At 31.8% G+C, this 18,575-nt stretch overlaps 2 protein-coding genes across 2 annotated transcripts; both read right to left on the bottom strand.

Annotated features, from left to right (window-relative positions):
• Positions 1 to 2,423: 2,423 nt before the first annotated feature.
• On the bottom strand, positions 2,424 to 3,368 carry LOC141546474 (olfactory receptor 1165-like). Its single transcript, XM_074274315.1, has one exon. It carries the CDS (start codon positions 3,366 to 3,368, stop codon positions 2,424 to 2,426), a length of 945 nt encoding a protein of 314 aa, XP_074130416.1.
• A 12,777-nt stretch (positions 3,369 to 16,145) lies between these two features.
• Positions 16,146 to 17,081, bottom strand: LOC141547158 (olfactory receptor 5D18-like). Its single transcript, XM_074275575.1, has one exon. The coding sequence runs from the start codon at positions 17,079 to 17,081 to the stop codon at positions 16,146 to 16,148; it is 936 nt and encodes a 311-aa protein (XP_074131676.1).
• Between the last annotated feature and the right edge of the window lie 1,494 nt (positions 17,082 to 18,575).

Here is an 18,575-nt window from a genome sequence, read left to right as displayed (position 1 = left end):
ATTAGCCTACATTCTATAAGCAACAGATGTATGGCCTCTTTGAAAACTAGTGCAATGAAAATTCCAATAACATTCCAATTCCAAAAAAATTCCAATTCCAAAAAACATTCCAATAACATTCCAATTCCAAAAAAATTCCAATAAAATTCCAATAACAAAAAGTTTCATTTTTATGAGAGTATGCAGAATAACAGTATCCAGAATTTAGAAATTTTAAAAATAATCGTCAAATATCATCTAGTCCAATATCATCATTTTACAGATGAGAAAAACTTGAATCCAGAAGGCTTAAATGATTTATCCAAAGTTACACAAGTAGAAACAAAAAAAGTTGATCTATTTTTATTCTGATTAAGCCAGGAGCAGATTCACTTTTTTATTTGAAATTTTTATTGCTATCTTTTATTTTCATATCACCTTCATTTCTGAATATATGCCTTTATTCTTCCCTCCCCAGCAAGACATCTTTTGTAACAAAATTTTTAAAATAATTTTTATTATATATTTTTATATAATATTATCCCTTGTATTCTGATCTGATTTTTCTTGTTCAACAAGAGAATTGTATAAATGTATTTACACATATGGGATGTAACATATATTTAATGTGTTTAATATATATATCGGATCACTTACCATCTAAAGGAGGGGGTGGGAGGAAGGAGGAGAAAATCTGATGCAAGACTATGCAAGAATCAATGTTGTCAAATTATCCATGCATATCGTTTGAGAATAAAAAGCTTTAAAAATAAAAAATAAAAAAAAACCTTCATAGTTAATATGGATTAAAGATGCTATTTATATCTATAGTAAGAACTATTTGGAGACAATATATACAATGTGATTTTACATAAATATATGTGTATGCATTCATAAATGCATATATACATATCCTTGTGTAAGTGTGTGTGTATGTGTAATCTAATGGCAGATATCTCAAGAATGAAGGCAGTGACAAAAAAGCAAAAAATATTGTTTATATGAAAATATTAATATATTTTTACAGGTATTACATACACACATGTATATTTGATTTAGTATATACTTAAAAGGAATGGCTTAACAAGTTGTGGTATATGATTGTAATGGTATATACAACTGTGGTATAAAAATAATGAGTTCAATGACTTTAGAAGAAATATGGAGAAAGTTACATGAAATTATGAAGAATGGAATAAGCAGAAGATAATATTTTATATAGTAACAGTAAGATTTTCTTAAATATGACATAAGCTATAAGTTAAATTATAAGCAAGTAAGTTACTTTGTCTATTTAAAAACCCAAACTATCTATAAACAACATATGAAGAAATGTATTACCTGCAATGAGAAAAAAACTCATAAACAGAGGTATTTATACAATGATTTTATTCACACACATTCATATATATGTAGATACATATATGATAATTTTGTTATGAATTTGTTTCTTTTAGTTATTTATAAATGATTTTATTTTCTAGTTTTTTTAATACAAATATATTTGTAAATCACATTGGAAGAGGAAAATTAGAACAAAAGTGAAAAATCATGAGAGAGTAAAAAAAAAAAAAAAACAGACAAAAAAAATCAACACAGCATGTGTTGATTTACATTAATTCTTTATAATTCTCTTTCTGGATGCAGTCGGTATTTTCTATCCAAAGTTAAACTACCAAGAAGAATCAAATATTTCATTTTTGATCATTGTGTAACCTTGAAGTTACTGTGTACGGGTTCTGCTTGTTTTGCTAAACACCAGTTTGCGTCGATCTTTCCAGGCCTTTCTAAAATTAGTTTATTCATCATTTTTTGTAGAACAAGAGTATTTCATTACCTTCATATATGAAAATTATTCAGCCATTTCATGATTTTCCAAGAACTATACTAATCATTTTGTCAAAAAAAAAAAAACCTCAACTTTATAAAAATTCTATTAGCCCATTGCATTGTTGCAGGATAAAGTGATTATTGTTCCCTTCCAAAATTTAATAATCTCATTCATCAAAACAGCTATTTGTGGCAGACTTCAAAAAACCACCAGCTCACTCAACTAACTCATATCTTAAATTTTTTGGACCTTTCTCATCTATAAAATAGTGGAAATAGAAAGAATGAAATAAAAAGAACCATGCTTCAAATCTTGTAGATGGATTGATTTTTATAATAAATTGACAAGGAATATTAATGAAAATTTCTGAGTTTGATGTTACATCATGGAGTAAATTGTAATGATTTAACTGCAGTCTTATTTCTCATTTCATGTATTCTTTTTTCATTTACCTAAGAATTTCAATGACTTTTCTTCAGATAATTGTAGAAAATGTAGGTATCAATACCAGAGAAATGAGTAACTGACTAGAACTCAGAGAATTCATTAAATATTACTCTAAAATTCATCAGAATTAGTTTAGCCAGTAGTCATACAATTCATGTCAATGGAGTTACTGAGAAATAATTTTGAGATGCATTAATTTCTTGAAGGTTTCCTTTACATCATTGTTCCTTAGGCTATATATTAAGGGATTTAACATAGGAATAACCACAATATAAAAAACAGATCCTACTTTGACAAAAAGCCATGAGTTTTGAGAGTTGGGAATACAGTAAAGCAAAAGAATGGTCCCATAGAAGATAGTAATAGCTGTCAGATGGGAGGCACAAGTGGAGAAAGCTTTATATCTCCCACTGGTTGATTTCATTTTGAGGATAGTGACAAAAATAAAAAGATAGGATGTAAGAATAATGATCAAGGTGGATAATGTATTGAGATTTGCAAAGATAAAAAATATTGTCTCACTGAAGTGTTTATCAGAGCAGGAAGCAGAGAGGATGACAGAGTATTCACATACAAAGTTATTAATGATTTTGGTCACACAAAATGACACTATAAGAAGTGAATAAGTGAATATAATAGAAGAAATTATGCCCCATGCATATGCAACAGTCACTAGCCCAGCACAGAACTTTGGAGACATGGAAATTGGATAGATCAAAGGATAGCATATGGCAACAAAGCGGTCATAGGCCATCACGGACAACACCACCATCTCTGTCACCACACAGGTGACACCAGTGGAAAACTGTGAGATGCAGGCCTTGATGGAAATGCTTCTATCTTCTACAACTAAAATTTCTAGTAATTTTGGTGTAACTATAGTGGAGTAACAGAAATCCACAAAAGACAAGTGCTTGAGGAAAAAGTACATGGGAGTGTGGAGTTTTGGGTTGATCTTGATGATCACAATCATGCCCAAGTTTCCCACCACAGTGACTGAATAGATGGTGAGGAACAGTAGAAAGAGGGGCACCTGGAGCTCTGGATTCTCTGAGAATCCTAAGAGGATGAACATGACTGCTGCACTCTGATTTTTGTCAGTGGTTATCATGTTCCTGTTGGAGAAAATGGAGAGAAATAGTTTAAGAGAAGTAAAACATGAGCAAAATTGTGGAACTGTAGCTAAGGGTGTGGGACATGAAATGTGAATTAGAAATTATTATTATAATTATGAAAATAGTAATAGGATTAATTTCAAAGTTAGTATCACTTTCAATCCTATACATTTATTCTGAGAGCAAATTATAGATCCTGGAAAAAAAGCCAAAAGTACAGTGAGAAAGATAATGATTTGATTATATAGATGGGTAAAAATTCACAGAATTGCTAAAATTTCTACTTCAAGAAATGTCCATTCTAAAAAGTGAAGCTCATTTAGAACTTTTAAATGTAGGAGCCCCTTAACTCATAAGGCAGTCTACCTCATTTCTTTACACATTAAAGTGAAAGGACAAAGGTCCTTAATCTCACCTTCCGTTTTGGTGTTCATTGCATCATTCTGAGTGTGACATTTCTACCCATTTGATGTAATTCACTTTTCTGGAAGACAGAAAAAGATGCCAAAACTCTATTTAACACACTATCTCTTTAAATATAAGTACACACAAACATATATGTATATCTGTATGTATATATATATACATATACGTGTGTGTATGTAATGTATATGTACATGGATGTGTATAAACTCATTAAGTCATATACATACATCACACAGTAATGTGTATATGAATGTATATATGTGTACATATGTGTGTATATAGACATACATATGTAAATGTATAAGTACCCACAGTCTCATTCATTCATATATACTATATATATATATATATATATATATATATATATATATATATATGTGTGTGTGTGTGTGTGTGTATATATATATATATATACATATATATATATATGTATATATATATATATATATATATATATATATATATATATATATATATATATATATATATATATATATATGTATATATATATATATATATATATACAGGCATGTTTTTGAGCACTAAAAATGTAAGACATTTCCTAATTTTTTCTTCAATTAATAGATGGTAAAAGAGGACAATATTTATTTTTAAGTTATGCTATGATAGTTGGAGCTATTATTTGGAGTAATTTCAGCAGGAAGAATCTGATGAGGAATTTTTACATACACCATGTTTCAGTAAATTAGTACGGCAATAAAATTCAGATAATGTTTTCTTTAACATAAAAATTTACACATAGCAATAGTTTGCTGTAGAGGTAGCTAAGTGATAGGTTTTACTGATTCCACACAGTACTCTAAGTTCGTATCTAGGCTCAGACACTTATGTGACTCTAAAAATTTCTTTAACCACTATTTACCTCAATTTCCTCATTTTTCAAATGGAGAAAATGCTTTCTTGAGTTGTTGTGAAGACTAAATGGGATGATATTTGAAAAGAACTAAAGATAATACCCAGCATATAGAGCTCTATTAATGTTAGAACAATTTCAATCTAGTTCATGAGCATTAATGATTGTGAAATTATTAATCAATCATTTCAGTTATTTTCCTAAGATTTATACCAACAATAAAAACTAACTATTCTTTGTGCCATGTATAGTGCAAAGTACATTTAATTGTTGTTAAAATGATCTTCAAAAATGTCCTGGAGATATTTTTGCTTTATTTGCTTTGTTATTTAATTATTTAATTGTTTATTTTATTATTTAATTTTTATAGATTGGGAAAACTGAGGCTGACAGAGGTTAAAAGACTAACCCAGATGTATGCTCACAGCTAGCATCTTGAGTTTGGATTTGACTTCAGGTTCTCATGCTTCAGAGGCAGATTTCTATCTACTGCGCTATAAAATATGAGGTTACACTAGACAGTATTTAAATTTTAATTACAGATATCACATTATATATTCAAGATTTTTAAATCATTTCCAAAATTTTACATTAATATCTTATGGTCCTTTTTATTCTTTATAAATAGTATGAAAAATGTCTTCAGATGGACAAGGAAGGTCCCTATTTGTTGAATCCTAAATTCAACCATCTGAAACGGTTTCTATGTAGTTGGTGGCTATAGTGGAAAACAAGTCAACATAAACTTACTAAGAAAAATTAGAGAAAGCCTAAAAGAGGGTTTTTTTAGACATCTAGTAACTTCTTTCCTTCTAGAAAGTGATCAAGTATATCCCTTTTAAAAAATAGCACAATGTAGTGATTATCTTTTGAGTAGAAAACAATTTAAAAAAAAAACAAAACAGAAAATAAAAACAAATGAATGACTAACTAGATAGCTACAGAGACAAGACACTGAGAGAAACACAAAGACAAAGACAAAGACACAAGAGAGACACAGAGACAGAGGACAAGGACATAAAGAAATTAACCAAAGATGGTGCAGGCTTAATTCAATGACAAGTAAGATACATGACGTGAGGATTATGAAATAGGGTATGAAGATGAGCTAGGAGTTAACATTTCAATTTGGACTTCTCTTTTTATAGAAGTCTAACAGAAGATTATTCGCCAACTTCCCTAGGTGTCCTTAATCAATGGACTTTTGTAAGAGAATGTGCTACCTAGTAAGTGCAGATGTGTATATTATTCCAATATCACATTTCATTCAACATTAATACTATTAAGTTTCACTCCAGTCTTTACCACTTTAACATTTTTCTACATGTAGCTTCCAAGGCTTCTATAAACCACCAATTCCTTCTTTAAATGTACAAATTCCAGGATTTTCCTTTCAATCATTCTTATCTCTTGTAAAAAAAAAAAGTTTCTCCCCTGGGATATTTTCCCCTTAACTATATTTCTGTTGTAATGCTGTGGCCAATAGTTGAAATTTCTTAAATTCTTAAATTTTAATGAGCTTTCATTTTCCCCCAAAATATTTAAATAATTCCTGAGCTTCTATGAAGGACAAGTGGAACCTATAGTCCTTGTTCCCTTTTAAATGTCTCTCCCAAATTCTCATCTATATATTTTATATAATCTATATAATTCTCATTTATATAATCTATACAATCAGTTATTACATAGTATATATGTAAAGAAATGCTGGTGAGAACTATTTATAACATGCAATTACAGAGTTACCTGAGACTTTTGTTTCTTTTTCAGTCATGTCCCATTGTTTCTGATTCTATTTGGGATTTTCCTTGTTTGCCATTTCCTTTTCCAACTCATTTTACATTTGAGGAAATTAAGGCAAAGAGGATTATTATTTGTCCTTGTCATCCAACTATGAATGTCTGATTCCAGATATGAACTCACTGACTCCAGAGCCATGCTCTATCCACTGGACCACCCAATTGCTCCTTGATCATTCATTTTCTTTTTTCTCACAGTCTCATTCCTGGGGCACAAAAGGTAGTCAAATGACTTGCTCAATGTCTTTTAATCCAGACCCTCTATACTAAATTCTTCAAAGATGGAGCTAGAATAAAGAGCTCCCTTCTTGTTCTTTCACTTTTCATATAGTTTACTAATTTTTTCTTTTATATTTGTATCACGTATGTGTGACCCTGTGTTTATCTTTGTCTGTATACATAATTATAAATATGTGTGTATTTTATATGTACATATATTCACACATAAACATACACAAGGATGCGTGTGTGTACTGCACATTGCATATGGATAAACTCAATCATCTGCAGGATAATTAAAAAGTCAACAATCAAAAATAAAATAGTAAGTTAGTAAATTTAAAAAAAAATAATTAACATACCTGTTTACCTTTCTAGATTTTTAATTACTTTTCCAATCTTGTCCATATCAGATATCTTCAATGCATGTTTTAGGCTCATGTTCCTAGCAAATATATAATTTATTATCATAGATTTAGGACTGAAAGATTTATCAGTTATCTCATCCAGTCCCTCATTTTAGTATATACTTTCGAGTTTATGATTTATTATCAGATATTGAGTCTTTAAGACTTATTAGCCATCTAGTCCAGCTACTCATTGAGGTTAAATAATTTGTTCAGGATTACATCAAACAGCAGAGCTGCGATCCTGATATGGTTCCAGTTCCACCTCTCTTACACTACCCTATGTCTCATCTTTAAAAATGGAGATACTTCTATTTCAGATTTTATTAAAAACCAAACAGTCTCCAATTCTTATCCTGACATTCAAGTCTTTCCTTAACTTTGTTGTCATGTACTTGGATTTTCCATCCCAATTATATCTGTATGGCTAGCAGTAGTTTCTATTCAAAGTATACATTTTCTATACCATCAACACAATATGTATTCTTGGTTTCATATCTTTGTTCTCACCATAGTCCTTGCCTCATTGACCCCTTTAAACTTTTCTAATTCTAGAAAATTTAAATTCTGTTTAACTTTGAAGCAAATTTCTCTATGTTCAAAGCATTCATTGACCATTTTCTGCTCACTCTCTCCTCTCAAACCTATAGGAAAATTTTATAAGGTACAATAGGCATTTGTGTGTTTTAATATTAATATCTATCTTTGTGTGCAGATATCCACCTTACTAGAAGGAATTATGAACCATTGATGTCAGGGAATGTATTTGCTACATCTTAACTATTCAGAAGATCTGCCTAACATGAAAGTTATTTTCTTTTTCTTCTTAGCTTCCATCCCACTACTTGAGGCTCTATGCTACTCTACTGAAGACTGTCATGCTTGTCCACTTTACACACAGGTCTCTTTTCAGGTTTTATTTCACATTTCATACTTGTCAGCTATGGTAGCATTATAGTTGTCAAACACATTAATTTATGGCAAATAAACTATTTTTATTGTCAAAGTTTTAAGTTGACTGCAGATTTGTCTTTGTTACAATTGTTTTTTTTTTTTCTGAACACTTTAGAAAATAATTCTAAAAATAATCTTCAGTTTATCGAGAAAATCTCAATAATAATTTAGAGTCAAAGAGTGTGATTACCGTCTGTATCTTTGCTTCCAATGTTATAAGGAGCTTCAGAAATGAAAACCGTCTCCACTGATACAGCTTAGTCATCTTGAAATGGCTAGTTTTTGATAATTATTTCGGTTTACAGACATTAATATCCCCCCCCCATTTTCACTCAGCTAGAATTTTTTACAAGCAGAATGTGAACCTAAATTCTATCTAGATTCTTAATCTACCATTAAATTAACCCTCTTGATCCTTACTGACTTAAGTCTAGTCTTTCATATATAATTTGCTTAAGTTAAGCTTTGGCTGACAGTCCTGTCTTCCTCATACATTCCTCAGTCTCTTGTCTTCTGCAACCTTGAGTGTAACTGCCAGTGGACCTTTAATGATTGCTACATGGCATTAATATTGGTCTTTATACATATCTGTATTATCTTAATACATGTACTGAAAAGATTTTGTGAAGGATACCACAAAATTACTTTGATTACACTGGCTGATCCTGCTTAATACTAAGTTGCCTAAACAACCAAAAAGTATTCCCTTATGATGATAATGATGAAGGTGAGCAGAGATAATCCATCCACTCCCACTTTTTTTTTTTTGTAGTTCCTTTCTGCTTTATCTTTATTGAAATAAATATTCCAGTTTTCAGTCAATAGACCAGGGAAAGTGCATGGTCAAAAATTACCAATGATGCTTACTCACCAAATACATTGATTCTCCAGCATGTTTCATTTCCCAGGCCCACAGTACACAAAGAGTGTCTTGTGACACAGGAGCTTCATGATTAGATCACTCTCTAACGACTTTCTATTGATCATGCTCAAAATTAATCCACTGCTATACTTTATTAATAGAAATTAATAGAAAATTACAATTTTGTAAACAGACTGGTTATCTCTATTTTATGACAAAGCTCAATGTCAAAGACACATCATTTTACTGAGTGTGTGTATTTTGTTGAAGAACTTTTATTTGCCTCCAAATCCTTTGGGACCCAGGCCCTAGAGACTCTCTAGTGACCTTATATATATATATGGTCTCAAAAGAAGTAATTTAAAGAAAAAAAATAATGTTTCTGTAGTTTCACTTGCCAAAAATGGAATCTCCTAAAAATTGAATTGATTTTCAGGTAGAATTCTTTCACAAATATTAATATAGTTTTTTCCTTAATATTATAAAGTGAATAATTAGATGGAATATATTACATAATTGCATGACTTTCCCTCAGAGGACTTAGGGAAAAACTTGGCCAACATCACATTAATAAATGCTTATTGAGAGATCTTAATAAATATTTCTTGACTTCGCCTTACCTAGGACAATTAAAGTTGAGTAAAAAGTTATCTTCAGGATGAAGGATTTCTTCATTATTCTATCTCCTATTTAGCCAGTAGATACATAGAATAACTCAAGATTGGTGATCTAAGCTCAGCAAACTCTAGAACCTCAACTCTATATTCAGTAGATGCTGCTCCTATGATCATTGGACACTAGCATTCCTGAGCTGATAATTCCATTATTACTACTAGACATGTTCTCTACATGAAATGATTTGGGTACTTCATTCTTAGAAGTTTATTTCTGTTAATGGCCCTAGTGGCTAACTACTGTTAAGATTAGAAAATATCTCCTGCCCCTTTCAAGCCACCTAGTCGATTTAATAATCAAGTTTGTGAAGTGAGAGACATTTTTAATCAATCCACAAGCTAATAAGCATTTTATAAGCATTTGGAATGATCCAAGCACTTCAGTTAATATTGACCCAAAAGAGCTTAGATTATAATGGAGAAGACAAAAAATAATCATGTACATATACAATACAATCATAGTGAATAGATTACCAGGTATCATGCAATATTTTCCTTATACTTTTATGTTTTATTTTTATTCAATTATATCATTTTTTATTTTTAATTGAAGCTTTTTATTTACAAAACATATGCATAGATGATTTTTCAACATTGACCCTTGCAAAACCTTCTGTTCCAAATTATCCCCTCCTTCCCCTCAACTTCTCCCCCAGATGGTAGGTAGTCTGATACATGTTACATTTGTTAAAATATATGTTATATCCAAATATGTATACATTTTATATAGTTATGCTGCTGTACAAGAAAAAATGGATCAAGAAGGAAATTTTCTTTTCTTTTGCATCATTTCCTTTGCAAAACAAAATGCAAATAAACAACCACAGAAAAAGTGAGAATGCTATGCTGTGGTCCACACTCAATTCCCATTGTCCTCTCTCTGGGAGCAGATGTCACTGAACAATTGGAATTGATTTGAATCATCTCATTTTTGCTGTGTATAATCTCCTGGTTCTGCTCATTTCATTTTGCATCATTTCATGTAAATCCAGGCCTCTTTGAAATCATCCTGCTGATTGATTCTTACAGAACAATAATATTCCAGCCTTCCTCCATCTGATGGTCATCCATTCAATTTCCAGTTTCTTGCCACTACAAAAAGGGCTGCCACAAACATTTTTGCACATGTGGGTCCCTTTCCCTCCTTTTAGGTCTCTTTGGGATATAAGCCCAGTAGTAGCACTGCTGGATCAAAGGGTATGCACAGTTTGATAACTTTTTGAAAATAGTTCCAAACTGCTCTCTAGAATTGTTCCATCAACAATGTGTCAGTGACCCAGTCTCTTTCTCATTAAATCTCTTATAAAAGAAAGAATCTACCTGAACCCAATCCTCACATTAAAATAAAAAAATAATAATTTAAATAGTAAATGGTACAAAAAATAAAAAATTTCAAACTAAGCAGACGTCCATTAATTAAGAAGAAGATATTAAACACATTTAGATACTTTAGCTATAGAAAAATGAAGGAGAACATTATATTTAATGTGCTTACTTTTAAAGATATCAGTAAAAAGAGTAACCCTTATCTTAATATATTTTATAATTTGTAAATGCTTTTGTAGTAACAAAATTGAAATCTGCACATGGCAACCTTGGAAATGATGGAACTGATCAAATGTTTTTTTAATTGTAACAGTAAATTTCTGTATTAAATCACATAGCCAGGAAAGGTATTGAAAATTTTCGATCAGACAATTAGAATGCAAATATACCCCTTTCTTAGTATCACTCACCAAGGAGGACCTCCACAAGAGTGAATTTACAACATATTTGAAACTTTTCCAAGTTTTTTTCTTAAATAGATATTCCAAAATGTATGATGTCTGAAAGAAATTTCTCATGCCTGTGAAGTATTAAAGCATGTGTCCAAAGACCTGAATTCCAGATGCAATTTGCAATGTGAAAAGATGAGGAAAATATTTTATTCTGTGAATATTATACAAAGTGGTAAAAGCTCCATGTACTTTCTATACTAAAAAAAAAAAAAAAAAACACAAAAAACACCACCTTTATCATTTCAATCTGTGCATTTGTGTGTGTGTGTGTGTGTGTGTGTGTGTGTGTGTGTGTTTTCCAAAACTTTTCTGCTAATAGCATGGCTGTCATTTTGTCTTATTTCTCTAGATTTACCATGTCAGTCAATATTCATCGTTTAAATGAAATTGCCCTTCTATTACCCGTATCTATTTGTCATGTAATTGTCTGGAGCAAAGATATAAAAACTGATTATATATGTTTTCTTCCATATCATTGATATTCTATTATCATTGCCTTAATTGATTATTGTTTATTAGGATCTAGATGTCTCAGAGGATAGAGTGGAGGTATGGAGTAAAAAGATTTTAATTCAAATGTGTGATCCAGGGCAAATCATTAAAAATGTTTGAATCATTTTCTTTATATCTGACATGGTCTAAAGAAGAAAAGCCCAAATGGGATCCAAATGGGAATCAGACACGGTTGAAAATATTGAACAACTCTTTAATCTAGAAGAACAGTTTAAGAGGTTCCTTTAAAAAAAAAAAAGGATTTTACCCCCAAAATCATAATCTGGAATACTACATAATATGTAGATAATTCTAATGTAAAAGAGATAAGTATGATGCAAGTCCAAGGGGAATATGCCAAAATAAAATATGTTGGAAAAAAGAGGGGGGAGAAGAATGCTGCATATAGCATTCATCCACTCACCTTTTCACCTTGATCAATAAACCAGAGATCAAGGCAATGTTGTCATAATCTAAAATGTTGTACATGGGTGGAAAGGAGTTTTGTTATTTTCTGGGGGAAAGAGAAGAGGAAGAAAGATTATTTAAGCATTGGACATTCAAATTCACACTATACATTATCATTTTAATCTTTGTTGGCTTCAAAAAGTAAATATTAAATTTAACTTACCATAACAATTAGGCAGACATTTAACTTGAAATAAAATAGATATTGCTTCACACATATACACCTTTATTTTTCACATAGATAGTAATATTTGGACTAAGAGATTTCAAATTCATTTAAAAGCAATATTGAATTCTAAGTAGCATTCTATCATCATACATTTATGTTCTCAGTCAGAGTATATTGGTGTTATATGCATTAAATTGAGGTTTGGAAATGAAGCAACTCTTAAACTCAAGATGAATTTTCCCCAAGACTTACTGTTTGGGAAATCTACCTTTTGGGAGAAAGGAATATTTCTATCTAATAGTTACAGAGTTACAATATACAGAGTGGATATTGAATTAGACCAAGGATTTTTCCCTTTTTAATTTCCTTAACCATAAATCAACCTACATGGGAACTCTTTCCTAGAGATTAATTTTTTAGGATATAATCAGCCAGCAAAAGAAATCAAAAGTTTAAATTAATGAGTGTATTTCTGCTCATTGCTTTTGCTCAGGCATCTTAGAGGAAAATATTGACTCTACAAATCATCAAGCCAGGCAATATGGAAACTGATATGTCTTTGACCAAGATTTGAGAGATCTAAATCATATGCCCCAAAATAGCCCTCCTCTCATTATATTAAATGATGGAAATTAGGAACATTTCCTCTTTGAGGGAATATAAACTGTGACTCCACCACCATAAGGGATCTTTAGCCTGAGAGAAAATCAAATAATCACCCTTTATTTATTATCTGCTAGTCTTATTAATTATATGATTAAATTACCCAGAAATTATGACTGTTGTACTTATTAATTGCCACACTTGCCACAATACAATGATCACCATGAAGGTCATTTGGTCTTGTTTTATGCCTTGCAGCTATCATTAGAAACATTAATTGTTAGGTTCTTACTAAGTGTTAATGAGATAATGAGAATTAGGTTCTTACTAAGTGCTAAGTCAGTACTTAACAATTCTCTAATTCAGGCCTTTAGGGGAGTTTTACCCCTGTGAACTCCTGAGGAGGAGCTTACATGTTTAGAAGGAGCAAGTTCATTGGTTGAAGTATTTTTTTTCCCAGAAGCCCCTTAGTTATTCCATTCCCATTCTCTGGGAGGATAAAAAAAGCAACATTGAGCAAGGGCAGAAGTCTACTCTAGGTCATACTTGGTGGCTTGCTACAAGAAGAAGAATCTGGCTGAGAGATTGAGTTGAGACAGCAGATCTCCTCCCAGAGAGTGATTGGCAGTCTCTGGAGATGACAGAACATTACATATTTGCACCCAACATGGGGCTTGAACACACAACCCTGAGATTAAGCGTCTCATGCTCTATTGACTGAGCTAGCCAGGCTCAGTAAATAAATATTTTGGTCGTCTGTCTTTTATCCATGTGGTAGTAGATACCTTTTCAGTATTCACTTTTGCAGTGCCAATGTCAAAAGAGACAGCCTGGGTGGTCTCTGAATTCCTTATCCAAGCATTTGCAATTATGGGTGTGCCACAAGAAATAAAAACAGATAATGGACCTGCATATAGTTCTAAACATTTTCTGCATGTTTGTGCACAGTATAAGATTTTACACACCAATGGAATACCTTTTAATCCACAAGGCCAGGCAATAGTAGAGAAAAGAAACAGAGACATAAGACAATCTTCCAAAAACAAAAGAAAGGGGAAGCCACAGGTAACCCTAGAGAACGTCTAAATTTAGTTCTCTATACCATTAATTTTCTAATTTTTGACAAAGATGCACTGGCTCCAGCAGACAGGTTTTATAACCCACCAGAAGGGCAGTGTCCAGTGTGAGCAGCTCCACTGTCCTTAGATAATCTCCAGGTGATGTCGAGAGACCCAGAAAGTGGTGAATGGAAGGGACCAGATAGGTTAACTGCTTGGGGGAGAGGGTTTGCTTGTATTTCTTCAGAAGGAGAAGGAATCAGATGGGTGCCAATGAGCTGTATTTGCCTTGTCCATCAGAGAGAGACAGAAAAAGAGAAAGACCTCAAAACAAAGGAGAAAATCTAAGAAACTCTGACACTGAAAGAGCATGGCTAATAAGAAGACTGTTAAAGAATTTTAAAACCAGCAGGAATCATTGGATTTCCTAACACAAGATGAGACTAATGGACAATGGACTTATGGACATTTATAAATTCTCAATTTATGATTATTTGATTATGTTATTTGTTATATACTTCTAGCATGTATAATGTTACTATGTTACTATGTGTTTATTTAATTTATGTAATTATGTGTAATGCCTCCCATATTGATGGATTTATGTTTCAAGGTCATGACCACCATATGTTCTAAAACAAAAGAAAGGGGGAGATGTTAGGTTCTTACTAATTGCTAATGAGATAATGAGATATTAGTTTCTTACTAAGTGCTAAGTCTGTACTTAAAAATTTTCTAGTTCCAGCCTTAAAGGGAGTTTTACCCCTTTGAACTTCTGGGGAGGAGCTTGCATGTTTAAGAGTAGCAAGTTCATTGGTTGAAATATTTTTTCCAAGAAGCCCCTGAGTTATTCCATGCCCATTCTCTGGGAAGATAAAAGAAACAACATTGAGCAAGGGCAGAAGTCTCTACTCTACGTCAGAGTTGGCAGCTTGCTACAGGAAGAAAAATCTGGCTGAGAGATTGAGTTGAGACAGCAGATCTGCTCCCAGAGAGTGATTGGCAGTCTCAGGAGACAACAGAACATTACAATTAATCAATTCCATTAATCACTAACTACAACAACAATGAGATTTCTGAATATAAGTATAGATTCATGTAAATGATTAGATATATATGTATATATATATATATGCATATATATATATATATATATATATATACATATGTTTATGTAAATATGGACATATTTGCAAACACAAACCTATATACAATCTGTTTGAGGATAATGAATACATACCATTAGAAAATATCTCAGCTTTAGAAGTTGGTGCTTCAGTTGATCTTTAAAGAAAACTAGAGGTACTAAATACAGAGATTATGAATTTAAATTTAAATTTAAGAAGAGAGGGACATACCTATTATTTTCAGAAAATAATGCATTTCTATAAGGTAGTTTACCATTGCATTGAATTACATCAACCTGATAATATTTCTGAGTGTTTGATGATCCCCACTCTCTTCTTGGATCAACAAGTCACATCTGTCAGTATCTTATTTTTTAGCACAATTTCTCCCAAGTCCATCATGTTAATTCACCTCCTAGAGATAGATTAGGAACATCTAAAAACAACTAGAGAAGACCAGAATAAAACAAAACGTCTGGTTTAAAAAAAAAAATGATTGCATTCTGCTTGTTATATTAAGGGAAAAAATATTTAAGATAATGTGATGAAGACCAATGCAAGGTCAAGGGGATTTGGGAAGCTACTTTTTTTCAAGTTCTCACATTCTTATTTCTTGTAGCCTTAGATTAAAAACAGTGGAGCAGTCTTGAAAATAAAGGAGCAAATAAAGCTACACACCAGATGCGTATAAGAACGAGTGAATATATTTATTTTTTATTTAGTGAAAATCAGTTCAAGCTAATTCTTTAAACAACAAAGGTTGATATTGTTTAGTGTTTGCTGTTAATTTAGATGCTGTTATTTTTTCATCGTGCTGGTGGGGATAGTGATGTTGAAGATGATGGTGGTAATTTATTGAGAAATCATACTTTGACCACTAACTTCTTGAGTGCTTCCTTCACTTCATTGTTCCTCAGACTGTATATAAGAGGGTTCAGCATGGGGATGACCACTGCATAGAAAACAGTTCCCAATTTGGCAGTAAACCAGGAGTTTTTAGTATTGGGTATACAGTAGAGGAAAATGACTGTTCCATAAAAGAGTCCAACAGCTGTCAAGTGAGAAGCACAAGTAGAGAAAGCCTTGTGCCTTGCCCTAACTGAATGCATCTTCATGACAGTTACAAAAATAAAAATATAAGAAGAAATTATGGCCATGAGTGTGCTCAGCATATTTATATTAGCTACTATAAAAAGAATCAGCTCACTGAAATGTTTGTCAGAGCAAGAGGCATAGAGTATGCCAGAATATTCACAAACAAAATTGTCAATTATGTTAGTCCCACAAAAAGATAATGTAAGGAGAGAGTAGGTGAAGGTCAGAGTGAAGAGTGTGCCCCAGATGTATGCTGCAGCCATCAACAGGACACAACGTTTCTGGGACATGATGACCAGGTACAAAAGGGGTTTACAAATGGCCACAAAGCGGTCATATGCCATCACTGCCAACATGAAGTTGTCAGTCAAAGCACAGGTAACAAAAAAGAAGAATTGTGTGATACAAGCAGAAAAAGACACTGTCCTATCTTCGGCCATTAAATTTTCCAGCAGCTTTGGTACAACTGCAGTGGAGTAACAGAAATCCACAAAGGACAGATGTTTTAGGAAAAAATACATTGGAGTGTGCAATTTGGGATTCATAATAATGATTGCAATCATACCAACATTTCCTATCACAGTGATCACATAGATGGTCAAAAATATCAGAAAGAGAAGAATCTGAAATTCTGGAGAGTCAGAGAATCCCAAGAGAATGAGAATAACTGGAGCAGCACTGTGATTTCTACCAGAGATCAGCATGGCTAAAGGTGAAAGGAATTTTAAAATATATCCTGAAAAGAAGAATAGTGCAATGAGAAGTACATAGACGAGTGGTATATCTCAATAAATGAAGACAGAGGACATTTAAAAAATTATATGTTTCTGATATAAATGAAGATTCCCTAGTTGATTAAACATCAATCTTTAACTCAGAAAGGTTTTTATATTCTCTGACTAATACTAACCTGTGATTCTACTACAAAACTAACCTGTGCTTCTGGCAGAAATACTTAACTTCTCAGTAGTCCAGACAACTCACTGATACCCCAAGAGACAGGTCAGATTTCAGTCTAATTAGGAAAGGTTGAATTCATAAAGAAATCTATTCATATCAATGACATTATAGATTTAAAAATTAAATTAATTTGTAAATTAATTAATACTAATTCACTTTTGAAATTAGTATTTACTAAAAACCCAAATCAAATTTGGTTTTGTTAAAAATCCATAAAGGATAGATGAGAAAAGGATGAGAATAAGATGTACTCATAATTTAGAGGACACCAAATAAGAAAACTAGAATTTAGAGGAGATATTATGCTTGCATCTGAAGAGTGGGTAGAATTAGGGGTAATAGGATATGTCATGGTTCTGAGAATGATGGCCAAAAATACAAAGTCATCAATAAGAAATGAAGCTAATCAAAGCAATGTCCAAATGCTGAAAATTCTGAATGGACATAATCCAAATCTATAGTGAATGGAGAACACAGCATGCTCTTACCTATTGAAACTATGCTCGTTAATTTTGAATTTATTCTCCAAATGCACATGAATCTGAGAACTCACTAATTATCTAATCTGAAAAGAGAAATAGTTTAAGAATTTTTTTAAAAAGTAAAACACAATCGAAATTATGTCCATTATCATTTAGTGTAATTTATTTAAAATCTTCCAAACATTAGTTGCCATTCTTATTTCTTTACAATTGTGATTTATAATCTTATAGGAAAAAACTTAATATTCAAAAACCTTCCTCTGTCTGTAGTATTAGACAGGGTATTTCCAGAGATATAGAAGGTAAAATGTTAACTACCTTCAAAAATCCATTATTCTTGCTTTTTAAATGTGACATATACAGTAATAGATTTAATATTTATTTTCATTCCATGAGGACAAACAAGTGATTCAGGTCATTCCTTGTCTGTATAATAATAGAGCAGAGATAAATATAAATAAAAATGAGCAGAGATTGGGGTAAATGCTTATTTGGAACAGCAGAAGTTTCTGAATAGAAAGCTGACTCCTGGTGTTTTTATCTTATACTTGATGGAAGAAAAGTCTTTGTAATCATCTGGATCATTCTTGGTACAGAGCATCTAGAAAGCTAAAGAAAATCCTCAAGTCCATTGCTTGAAAATTCTAGTCTTGTTTTAAAGTGGGAAATACCCAATTGTACAGCCTAATTTCCATAATGTTCTAATTAATAGCGACATTTTTTCAGTCAAAGTATACTGATCATAAATCCCTGATT

This window comes from Sminthopsis crassicaudata, chromosome 6 (genome assembly GCF_048593235.1).
Source record: "Sminthopsis crassicaudata isolate SCR6 chromosome 6, ASM4859323v1, whole genome shotgun sequence".
Taxonomy (NCBI): domain Eukaryota; kingdom Metazoa; phylum Chordata; class Mammalia; order Dasyuromorphia; family Dasyuridae; genus Sminthopsis; species Sminthopsis crassicaudata.
This window is presented reverse-complemented; position numbering and strand designations above follow the sequence as displayed.